This window comes from Carcharhinus amblyrhynchos, chromosome 13 (assembly GCF_965287045.1).
Source record: "Carcharhinus amblyrhynchos chromosome 13, sCarAmb.v2.hapA, whole genome shotgun sequence".
In the NCBI taxonomy this organism is placed as follows: domain Eukaryota; kingdom Metazoa; phylum Chordata; class Chondrichthyes; order Carcharhiniformes; family Carcharhinidae; genus Carcharhinus; species Carcharhinus amblyrhynchos.
The window spans coordinates 33,772,411-33,785,126 of record NC_137336.1 but is presented as its reverse complement, the minus strand read 5'-3'; the positions used below and the strand labels follow the sequence as shown (position 1 = coordinate 33,785,126).

Here is a 12,716-nt window from a genome sequence, read left to right as displayed (position 1 = left end):
ATAACAATAGAGAGGATTTCTGATGAGGGTTAACCTAAATCAGAGTTTCAGAACGATTCCAGCCATGTACTCTCACACACTCACACACACACACACACACACACACGTATACTCATCCTCACACACACACACACTCATCTCTTTCACACACATGTATACTTATCCTCATTAACACACACCCACACAAACACGTATAGTCATCCTCACTCACACGTACACACACAAGCACTCACTCTCATCTCTGTCACATATGTATACTCATCCTTACACACATCTCTCCCATACACAAGCACAACTCTCCTACACACACACACTCATTTCTCACATACAGATACACATGTATCTCTCTCACACACACTTACCTCACACGCACATTTATCTGTCCCACACTCACACACACTCATCCCACACACACACAAACACATCTCACATGCATACACACACACGCATCTCTCATATATACTCTTATCTCTCAGAACTCACACATTCACACCCCCACACACAGACACTCACTTATCTCTCTCACATACACTCATCTCACACACATGCAGGCATGCATTCATCTCTCTTGCACACACAATTATTTCTCACACACACATGCACTTATCTCTGACACACATGCACTCGCCTCTCACATCTCACACTCTCACCTCTTGCACACATACCTTTCACACATATCTCTCTCACAAACTCTCCCCCTCATGGGCTCCATTCTCAGCATATCTCACCCTCCTGCAGGCACCATTTTCACCCTCCCACAGACCCTCCCTCAGCCTTACTCATTCTCTGCACTCTTTCATGCCATTTCCAACTTGTCCAATCAGAGACTGGATTCTGGAGAAGACAGCCTCTGATTGGATGACCCAGAAGGAAAGGAAACAGTAAAATGGGGAAATCAGAATTCAGATCCAAACTGGGGTTTGTCCTTCTGGGGAGCTGGAAAAGGCACAAAACTCAACTGGTATCAATCTGCCTAATATGGTGTGGACTCCCAGCAGGGCTCCTGCAAAACTCTGATGTTCTGTGGAACCCAATTTGTAAACCTCTAACCTAGAATGATTAATTTATTGACCTTTTTTTGCAAGGTTCCAATATAATGGGGGATGTTTTTACCTGAAGGCTGTGGTCCCAGACCCGAATAAAAATTGAAAACAATTTCACCTCCATGTGGCCAGGAAGCCCCAAATTGATTTGAAACATGCGAGACCAGAGAATTCTGGCAACAATTGCAAAGTACGTATGCCTAGCTCTGTTCCCAGCAAGTAGTCCAAGAAAGTGTTCACTCAATAAACACAAATGAACCAACAGGGTGATGCCCATAAAGAGCTAAAATAAAATAAATGGCCTATTTCTGCTCCTAAGTCCCATGTTCCTTTTACTGTAGGGGCTGTAAATCTGAGATATGTGGGCAGGATTTTCCAGCCTCACACCCCAAGGCTGGAAAATCCTGCCTGAGGCCAACAGATCTTTGAATGGTCCTGTTCTGCCTGCTACGATTCCTATGAAAGGCAGGACTGAATGGGAAAATTCCACCCTTAAACAGTGGAGGAAGAGAAAATAATAAAGAATGACAATAAAGAAATAAGAAGTTGAGAACAGCTAAAAATGAAATAGAATGAAAATAAAGGCACCAAAGTGAAACATCTAATCAGTGTCTGTGTAGGTAACAGACAATTTAGAGAGGGAACTTTTCACTGGCACTGCTGGGTACAAACAGGGCAATGTGCAAAAGCTTACCACCCCGCTCCCGATTCATCCGAGATGTGTTATGGAAGGGCCAACCATAGGACATCATGAGCCAGAATCAGAAGCCAAACCCACCTGATATTAAACTGTGATCTGACACTCTATAAATACACATCAGAGAGACCAAACATAGACTGGGTGATTGCTTTGCTGACACCCTTGGTCTGTGCGCAATCAGAACCCTGACCTTCCTGCTGCTTGCCATTTTACCACACGATCCTGCTCCTATGCCCACATGTCTGTCCTTGGCCTGCTGCAGTGTTCCAGTGAAGCTCAACGCAGACTGGAGGAACAGCATCTCATCTTCTGGCTAGGCACTTTACAGCCTTCTGGTCTCAACATCAAATTCAACACCTTCAGGTGATTAGTTCTGCCCCATCTCGGCTCCTTTGTTTTCATTTTATTTCATCTTTAACTGTTCTCAACCCTTTATTTCTTTATTGTCATTCTTTACCTTTCTTTTTTCCTTCCCCCACTCTTCCCCCCCTCCTTCTTTATCCCCCTTTTCTTACCTTTTCTCCCCTTTTGGTTCCCTTTTCCCCCTTTTTCTCAATTTTACCTCTCTCCTACCCCTCTGCCCTCTCCCCCCGTCACAGCTCACCCTCTGATTTCAGCTTCTCTGCCATTTGGCCATTCACACCTTCCATTTTCTCTATGTGCTGCCATTAGCACCTCTTAGCCTTGCCCCTGGTTTCTGTGGCAATGACTCATCTTTCATCCCCTCACCCTTCAGTATAAATATCTCCCACTTCCTATCCTTTTAGCTTTGACAAGGGGTCATTTGGATTGGAAACGTCAGCTCTTTTCTCTCCCTCCAGCTGCTGCCAGACCTGCTGAGATTTTCTCTTTTGGTTTGACACTATACATGGGATCCTGATTGCCACTCTTAAGCGCGACTGATGGAGTTCACTACAACGCTCATTATGCCTTTATTAATGGACTCAGTAAAATTAACATGTAGCTTCATTGTGACAACTCCACGATTCACTACATCCCTATAGTAATTTAGCTGTGTGTAATAATAATTGGTTACATGTGCTCCTCTGCACTCTCAATAAGGGATGCTTAATCCATGTCTAGCCAGGTGACCATTTTGCTTACTGTAGTTTACTAGCTAATAATCCGATTTAGTAATAGAAATAAAAATTGTGAAATATATCCCATGTAGATACAATCTATTTGTTTCAAAGGAATCATGCCAGATACAAAACAGAAATACTTACCGGGTACAGCTGTTAAACATGCCTCTACAGGTTGGACACAAATGGAAAAGAAGAGAAAAAAGTGTTAATTTTGGTAAATAAGAGTCTAGAAATTGCTGAAGAATATTTATACATTATACTGACTTGTGTCAATAAGTTATGCTCATAATATTCTGCTTCCAAACAGCAGCACTGCAACAATTTGCATACTAATGAAGTTTCAAATTATGTAAACCTGGCATCGTATTTTGTCTCCCCCATTACTGTTAGCGCATAATGTTTTGTGTTAATTTTTAAATGGTGACACTGTATTAGTTAGGAACTGACATCAAGTTTTCAATTTTGGCATTTGTTTTTATGGTTTCCAGATGTGTGATCCTGATAGTCTAAAAAATTTGCAGCACGTTTGGAGTAGTGTGAATGAGCTTCATTGCCCTGAGGTAGAAATAAGGGTGGGCTGTCACTGTTCACAGTTATTACTCCATTGAAACAGACAAGAAACTTCAGGAGTCCAACTCAATGCAGAATAATGGGGGAAATGCAGAATTTGCTCTCAGTCATTCTACCGTCCTCATGTGGGTGAGCTGCTGAGAAATGTCCTGTCCCCAGAGGCTGCAATCCTTAATGAATCATGATGTGGAGATGCCAGCGTTGGACTGGGGTGGGCACAGTAAGAAGTTACAACACCAGGTTAAAGTTCAACAGGTTTATTTGGTATCACAAGCTCTCGGAGCGCTGCTCCTTCCTCAGCTTCATCATCACTCATCTGATGAAGGAGCAGTGCTCCTGATACCAAATAAACCAATTGGACTTTAACCTGGTGTTGTGAGACTTCTTACTTAATGAATCAGTGATTTGATAGAAATTTCCATCTTTAAGCAGTAATAGCCTGATTGTGAAAACCCAGTGATAAAGTTACACATTGAATGAGGTGTCATTGGAATTTTCAACAGCAGATTAACTTTACAGTTGCTGCTGAACACACTCACTGGCCAGGAGAAGCTCATTTTATATTTATGGAATGTCAGAATCATAGAATCTTTACGGTACAGAAGGAGACCATTCGGCTCATCGGGTCTGTACCGACAACAATCCCACCCTATCCTCATAACCCCACATATTTACCCTGCTAATCCCCCTGAAACTAGGGCTAATTTAGCATGGCCAATCACCAACACATCTTTGAAGTGTGGGAGGAAACTGGAGCACCCAGAGGAAACCCATGCAGACATGAGGAGAACATGCAAACTCCACAGTGACCCAAGCTAGGAATCGAACGTTGGTCCCTGGTTGTGTGAGGCAGCAGTGCTAACCACTGTGCCACCATGCTGCCCCACACTCCATTTCTCCATTATGATAAATTACATATTTTTAAAATAACTTTTTGAACTCTCTTTGTCTTTGTTTTGGCTTCTATCTGAATCCAGTTGTAATGATTTATTTTACTATTTGAAATTGAAATTAAAAGCATAAGTACTTTTAACATCCTGTTGGTGACAATCCTTTAATTATCAAATCAGAGTGCCAGATTTCTAAGGACTAAGGCTTTGGAAAAAAGTGGGTGGGACCTGATTGTGGGACTCCCAGCTCGTTCCCTGCAGTGGCAATTTTTACTGACGCAAGATAAGAATGCGGGTGGCAAACTCATACTCTACCCTCCTGACCTGACCAGGCCCATTGCATCTCAAACAGCCCTAAAGTTTTTGTGGAGTCACAGAATCGAGAAGCCCTGCAGAGCAGAAGGAGACTATTTGGCCCAGTGAGTCTCCCCGTAACCCCATGTATTTAGCCAGCTTATCTCGCTGACCCTTAAGGGGCAATTTAGCATGGCCATTCAACCTAACCCTCACATTTTTGCACTGTGCAAGGAAATGGGAGCACCCGAAGGAAATCCACACAGACATTGGGAGAATGTGAAAACTCCAGACAGTCAGCTGAGGCCAGAATTGAGCCTGGGTCCTTGGTATCAGTAGGGCTAACCACTATGCCACCATGCCACCCCGTCAAGCCAGCTTCTCATGGACACATGTTTCACAGCCCCTCAAAGAAGTTGAAAAAGTCTTATTTGAGCTCCCTCCATGCCCCTTCCATGACCCAACTGCATATTCCATTGCCCGCTAGTTTACATCTTAGAACCAACAAGTCATATAAAAACGTTGGCAAGTCTTGAAATGCACTTATACGAAATAACCGTTCAAAAATCTGCTTTGAAAAGAAATTGCTGCTTTCACCATCTTATAAAAATGTCAATCAGTTAGTGCCATAAGAACAGAAACTTCACCTCATTTCACATCTCTTAATCTCGTCCAAATAAACATACAGACATTGAAAGAAACAATTCAAAAGAAAGATGTCAATCAATAAAGCAAACGCTCCAATTCCACCTGTGTAAACAGACCCCTGCTGAGCTAATCCATTAGTGATTGTTGAGTTCAGCTAAACATTCATAATGAATCCATTTGGAGAAATAGATCTCTGGTCATCTGTCTCTGTTGACACAGTTCCCAGATGGCATCATTATGAATAAGAACGAAATTAGGAACTCAGTGGGGGTGAGTAAATTGGCCTTTAACATGAATTCACTTTGTTAACATGAAGCATAGTTTACATTAGTCATGCTTTAATTTAAATATTTTAAGCAAAGTTTTTGAATCAGCAAACCAGTATTATATCTCTGTGATGGGGAAGAAATGTTTTTACACTGTGCCAGAAGTTTAAAGTAGACTTTTCTTCTTAAAGAACATTTTAAAATATATTTTCAAAGTAGCAGAATGGACATGCTGAATAGACTACTAGACAATGAGCATTCAAACTTTTTTTAACATGACAAATGATTACACAAATCATAATTCCTCTGGTTTTCCTTATTTAATTGAATGGTAAAAATTGTCCTTTTGAATTCAGGCAAATTGTAATCTGTAAAATAGGGCTGGAATCAAATATGTTGAAAAGTGGCATTGAGGCATGTAGGGGCAAAAATTGAGGTTTATTTCAGGAAAAGTGAGGAAACAATTTAATTTTCCCGTAAAGTAGGGGATTAACTGGTAACAGTGGTCAGTGGAGGGAGAATTACTGCTGACTGTTTAGGACAAAGTCAGTATTTGGTCCAAGTCATTTGGCTATCACAAGGAAATTGAAGAGTTTGGGACACATTCACAGGCTTACAAAGAATCACTAATCACTTCATAATAATTTAACATGGATTATTTAGAAAGTACAAGATGGTATTACTTACTTTTTCTTAGAATGCGAAAGTCTGCAGAGTCCTTGATTAACATTTCCTCCTTATACCACTGGATGTTTAAAGGGGAAGATCCCTGCACTCTACACTCCAGTACAACTAACTGACTCTTTGGTGATATGACATCCTGCAAATACTACAAAAAGAAAGCGTATTTAACATTATTCAGTCGTATTATAAATTTAACTCTGAAATGTAGAGAATAGTTCCTTAAGGAGGTATCTCATGAAAATATTTTTGTTAGGGAAAACAAATGAGTTAGTGGGGCCACGCACAATTTTTGTAAATGATGCTGCTTTACAATGTTCACCATTTGATATGCCTATGTTCAGGAATGTTCCTTATGGGGGTTCTTTAACAAGAATTTTCAACTAAATTGGCCTCATGCCTAATGTTTATGAGGGTCCTCAGGACTTTAAATATAAGAAGTTAATTTGTCGACTTCTTCTTCAGACATTCTACCAAAGCCCAAGGTATCTAGAATTTTACAACTCCATTTGTAGTTTGAGCTATTAGTTGTTTTGCAAACAGTCTGACATATGATATGACATGGAAATAAATATCAACACAAGTAACAAAGTTATGGCTGCTCTCCAAGAATTGCCCTCCACCACTAAAGGTCTCTGTTGAGCTGTGCATATCGCTTCCAACTGCCTCTGAAATACCTTCACATAGGGGAGCCTTTATTAACTACACAGCATTTATTCTGACTTCAATAATAAATATTGTTTTAAAGGGAATTTTTAAAAAAATCATTTACAGGACTTGAGCATTGCTGACTGGCCAGCATTTATTACACATCCCTAATGTGTATTACATTAACACGGAAGATTTTTTGCTCTGCGTTAAATGGTGGCCATTGGATTTTTTTTTAGCTTGCCAGAGTATTACAAGAGCCATTGTTCCTCTAATCGAATCATAAAACTTAACCTTCTTCTCTGCCTTTTTTGTCAGGTAGACTGTAGCCATTCAGCCAGTTTCCTATCACCAACCTTTATTGTGCACCAATGGAAAGGTCTGTGCCTGTGGCTTATAGTCAGGTAGTCTTCACCTCAGGACCTACAACAGTGGCCCTGGTAGGGTAACAGCTTCACAAACCTCCACAGACCACTTCCTATTGAGCAAGCCTCTGCTCACTCAATAAAACAGCTTGTACTCCATGAAGCCCATGGGGAGATCTGTTGATGATTTCTGGTGGCCTTCGTGGCCAACATAACATAGACATTGATGTGACTGGTTGTAAGCAGCAACATTCTCTTGGTATTAAAATACTAGAATTCCGGTGAAATTGTATTTTACTTAGATAGATAGAAAGAATCCTTACATTGCAGAAGGAGGCCATTCTGCCCATCAACCTGTACTGATAACAATTCCGCCCAGACCCTATCCCCATAACTCTATGTATCTACCCTGCTAATCTCCCCTGACACTAAGGGGCAATTTAGTATGGCCAATCAACCTAACTTGCACATCTTTGGAATGTGGTAGGAAACTCACACAGACACGGGGAGGACATGTAAACTTCACACAAACAGTCACCCAAGGCTGGAATTGAACGCAGGTCCCTGGGGCTGTGGGGCAGCAATGCTAACCACTGTGCCACCGTGCCACCTTGCATTTTGGTAACCTAGGACTAATAGGATTCAGCAAAATTGAAAAAATTTGCACTCATCACTATGGTGAATTACCTTTAAAATTACACGGTGAATTCAGCAATACTCATATTGGTGACTAATTCTGGTTGCCATGTAGAATGACTTTCTAAATTAATTCTTAAAGAATGAAGTCTTTAATTTTCCTCTAGTAGCGTCCAGATTAAACCATCATGATATTAAACCTCCAAACAATGGCAGAATAGGACATTATTCTGCACTAAATGTTTTAAAAATTTCATACCCTTTTGGAACTTGCAGGATTAATCCTGTGCCAGTCGTGTACACCTGGAGTATCCCTGAGGTAGTAGTGGTGTTGGCTATGGAGCGGTGCTGGTTCCAGGTATAATTGAAGATGGATAAAAATGCACTTCTCCTGTAACAACTGATCACTTAGATGAGCTGCTTCTTACATTCTAATGGGCTCCACTTTTGGCTCCTTGAAAATGCTTTCTATCTGTTTCATGCAGGCAGAAACATTCCCACCATATATTGTATGGTGGGGATACCAGATGTGGGTCTATTAACAATTCCAGAGGATGATGTTAGCTCGACAGTCCTGTCTCCTCTTGTAAGATCTATGTACGGCCACCTCCCTGTCCCCCAACACCCTTAATCCCAGGAACATCATTGCTGTGCAACTGAGGGAGTGAGCAGGAGAACGAGATTCCACCCCAATTTCTGGCCCCATTAGTCTCCATCCAAGCTGATAATGACACTTCATCCCAACTAACAAAGGAATTCAGAGCACATGATCATCAAGATACCAGCAAAACATAAAAAACGTTCCAGAAGACTGAAAAGTATTAATACCGAATTGTGTTATGATATTAGTTAACCAGATGTCCAAGCAATGCAATATATATAAAAGGTATGCTGTGAATGATGAAACATTAATCTCCAGATGAACAGATTCTTCTTCATTTACCTTTGTAAACACTGGAGCAAGTTCTGTTGAAACTCCTGAATTAGTGGAAAATGGGGTCCCCTGAATCTGTAAAAAGGAATAAATGCAAAATTTAAACAGTTCATTACTAATGGAGGGTTATTTTCCCAATTAAATGTTGAGTTAACTTTCTGTAATCTGTTGAAAGGAATTCTAGTCCTTCATTCTTTCATGGGATGTGGGCATCACTTTAAGGCTGGCAATAGTTGCCCATCCCTAAGTGCCCTTGAACTGAATGGCTTGTGAGGCTGTTTCTGAGGTCAGTTTAGAGTCACCCACATTGCTGTAGGTCTGGAGTCACGTGTAGGCCAGACTGGTTAATGGCACCAGATTTTCATAATCAGAGGAACCATAAATTATGTTTTTGCCCTTGATGTGATGTGCAAAAATTATTTAAGTTCATCCTTGTTTCTATTCAAAGGTGTCCAAAAGATTCTGGATCTTTAACGCAGTTTTACTGAAATTAATTTGGTAGTTATATCCAGAATAATTGATAAGAGTGCTTTATTTTTAATTAATCATTAAAAAGGGATAATCTAGTTATATATTGTCTATTTTGCACAGTTGTTGGTATCTGTGCAATCTCTTGTGTCTTAAAATATTCTACTTATTATAAAACAAGGTGGCACGGTGGCACATTGGTTAGCACTGCTACCTCACAGCACCAGAAGGCTGAGTTCAATCCCCAGCTTGGGTCACTATCTGTGTGGAGTTTGCATGTTCTCCCCATGTCTGTGTGGGTTTCCTCTGGTTGCTCCAGTTTCCTCCCACAATTCGAAAAATGTGCCGGTTAGGTGAATTCTCCCTCAATGTAGCTGAACAGGCACTAGAGTGTGGCAACTAGGGGATTTTCACTTCATTGCAGTGTCAATGTCAGCCTTTGTGTGACTAATAAATAAGCTTTACAAGTTATTTCGTCAAATTCATTTCATTATATTGGAAAAGGATCAGACTTCTAGATTTACTGAGGCATTATATAGTTGCTTTCTTCATGAACTGTATTGCTAATCACTGCCAGCTAGCTATTGAGAGATAAAATCTGAACAGGTTTGGAGCACATCTGAGGATTTTTAGGGCTTGCAGAATCTTCGCTTCCTGAAGTCAGGAGGTCCCAGATTCAAGACCCCTCCAGATACTTAAGCACAGAAGTTAGGTTGATTCTTGTGTGCTGCACTAATGGAGGTGCTATTTTTCAGATGGGATGTTAAACCAAGACCCTTACCTGATCTCTCGTGTAGATGTAAAAGATCCCATGACACCACTTTGAGGAAGAACTGTACTGGCTAATAATTAGCCCTCAACCATCAGTACCAATAATCTAGCCATTTTCTCAACCTTGCAGTATGCAAATTGGCTGCTGTGTCTACCATACAACAAAAATGGGTGGCATGGTAGCACAGTGGTTAGCACTGCTGCTTCACAGCTCCAGGGACCCAGGTTCGATTCCCGACTTGGGTCACTGTCTATGTGGAGTTTGCACATTCTCCTCGTGTCTGCATGGGTTTCCTCCGGGTGCTCTGGTTTCTTCCCACAGACCAAAGATGTGCAGGTTAGCTTGATTGGCCATGCTAAAAATTGCCCCTTAAGTCATGAGATGCATTGATTAGAGGGATTAATGGGTAAATATGTAGGGGTATGGGGATAGGGCCTGGGTGGGATTGTGGTCGGTACAGACTCGATGGGCCGAATGGCTTCCTTCTGCACTGTAGGGTCTCTGTGATTTCTATGAAACATGGCATTCCTTGGCTCTGTGCTATATACATAGGCAAAACTTACTTTCCCTTCTTATGACTCAGCTTTGTCAGAAACAACTTTGTTTTCAGTATTAGTTGAAACTAAAAATTTTTTTGTTTCCCACAATGTTGTCACCTTTACCCGACTGCATCAATGCTTCAAATAAATGAGAAGCAGTCCCCCTCAAAGAACCATAACATCATCTAGCACACAAGGTGGCTATTCGATCTATCTTTGTTATGGAGGCTCTTAGAAAGATATATTCTATTAGGCTCACTCCCCTTCTCTTTCCCCGCAGACTTGAAAAAAACTTCCTTTTCGAGTATGCGCTGTAGGAAAAGTTGGCTTGTCACTCTTAAAATGCGTCAAAGTTTTTAAAAAAAAGTAGATAATAGAATGAAGAAATAAATGCAGAAAGCTCTGTAAAAGTGCTGTAAATGAAATGAGAACAGCTGGGTTAATGGGTTGTTTGCAGGCCCTTTTGAGAGGCTGTTTGTTGACCCTTAGAAGAGGCTGGGAGCAAAGTTCATTAAAAGAACATTGCAAGTGCCCTTAGTGGTCCAAAATGACATATGTGGCACACCTACATACACCTGGTGAATCATACTGCATGCTGTATTGGTGATGGTGGTAGTGCCCATAAAGTGAGTTTCTGCTGGAACCCTGCAGAGGTAGATCATAGTGTTGAACAGCATGCAATGCTGATTAAATGCCACGGCATTGTCACTTCGAGACTCAAAACTCCAGCTAAAGCCTTCTCCTAATCATAGTTGATTGAATATACATTGGCAAGAAGAACTCCACGTCAGCATTATTTAAAGGTATAACCACCTACTTTCAGGTTAGTTGCTGATTGATTTCTACCTGCTATTGCTGTGGCTGTACAAGTGTTTCTGTGCTTCTGAAAACTCTTTAAAGGTATCAAGGTCTAACAGAAAGTGGATGGCAGGTGCTGAACGGCTTTCAAGGCTTCTGCACGAACCAGATGCTGTCAACGCAGATCTAATAGTAGGCATTCTCCTTGAGTACAGTGGGACAGAGAGAATGAGCAGAGGTGACACAGTGCAGGATAAGCCGCTAGGAGAGGGAGGAAAAGAGAAGGGAGAAGTGTTCTCAGCAGGCGGCCATATCCACCCAGGGTGTCCAGGGAGCAATTCCTACCTGAACCTCTGTGAGCAACAATGTGTAAGCCATCTGCACATCAGTAAATCCTCACTGAAATAGAACATAGAACACTACAGCACAAACAAGCCCTTCGGCCCACAAGTTGCACCGATCACATCTATACCTACCAAGCCATAGACCTATCTGTAACTCCCAATCCCATTAAATCCCATATAGTCATCCAGAAGTCTTTTAAAAGGTCCCAGTGAGTTTGCCTCTACCACCACTGACGGCAGCCAATTCCACTCACTCACCACCCTCTGAGTGAAAAACTTACCCCTAACATCTACTCTGTACTTGCTTCCCAGCACCTTAAACCTGTGTCCTCTCGTAGCGACCATTTCAGCCCTGGGAAATAGCCTCCGAGAATCCACCCTATCTATTCCTCTCAACATTTTATAAACCTCTATCAGGTCACCTCTCAACCTTCGTCTCTCCAGGGAGAAGAGACCTCGCTCCCTCAACCTATCTTCATAAGGCACGCTTCCTAATCCAGGCAACATCCTTGTAAATCTCCTCTGTACCCTCTCAATAGGCTCCTAAGTTATAGCCAGCACTTTAAAAAAAATTCTCATGAGACATTTCACCTTGAATTGAGGCTCCAACAGAAGCTACAACTTGCGTTTCTATAGAGCCTGAAGCATAACAATACTTCCACAGCTCTTTACAGGTGTTATCAAACAGATCTGGCGCAGAGTCACATAGAGAGATACTCGGCTAAAAGCTTGGTTGAAGGGTTAGGTTTCAAGGAATAGCTTATTGAGGAGGAGAGAAAAGTAGAGAAGTGGAGAGATTTAGGGAGGGAATTCAAGAACAAAGGCAGCTGAAGACATGGCCACCATTGGTAGAGAGATTAAATTTAGGAACACTCAGTATGCCAGAACTGGTGGTGTTCAGATCTCTCAGGACCTGTAAGGTGGGAGGAGATTATAAATATGGCGTGACCTTGGAGGGAATTGAAAAAAAAGGATGAGAATTTTAAAATCGGGACATTGATCAACAGGGAGCCATTGTCGGTGGGTGAACATGGG

The 12,716-nt window shown here is 41.5% G+C and overlaps 1 protein-coding gene across 2 annotated transcripts in view; it reads right to left on the bottom strand.

The window, feature by feature from the left end:
- Positions 1-12,716, bottom strand: part of LOC145351825 (myotilin-like) — a 117,134-nt gene that overhangs the window by 82,307 nt on the left and 22,111 nt on the right. For both annotated transcript variants that reach the window (XM_080201500.1, XM_080201501.1), the window contains exons 3-5: positions 8,770-8,835; positions 6,184-6,325; positions 2,970-2,993 (exon numbers count right to left, since the gene is read on the bottom strand). In XM_080201500.1, coding sequence (XP_080057626.1) covers positions 2,970-2,993; positions 6,184-6,325; positions 8,770-8,835 — 232 coding nt within the window. The remainder of the gene's footprint in view (positions 1-2,969; positions 2,994-6,183; positions 6,326-8,769; positions 8,836-12,716) is intronic.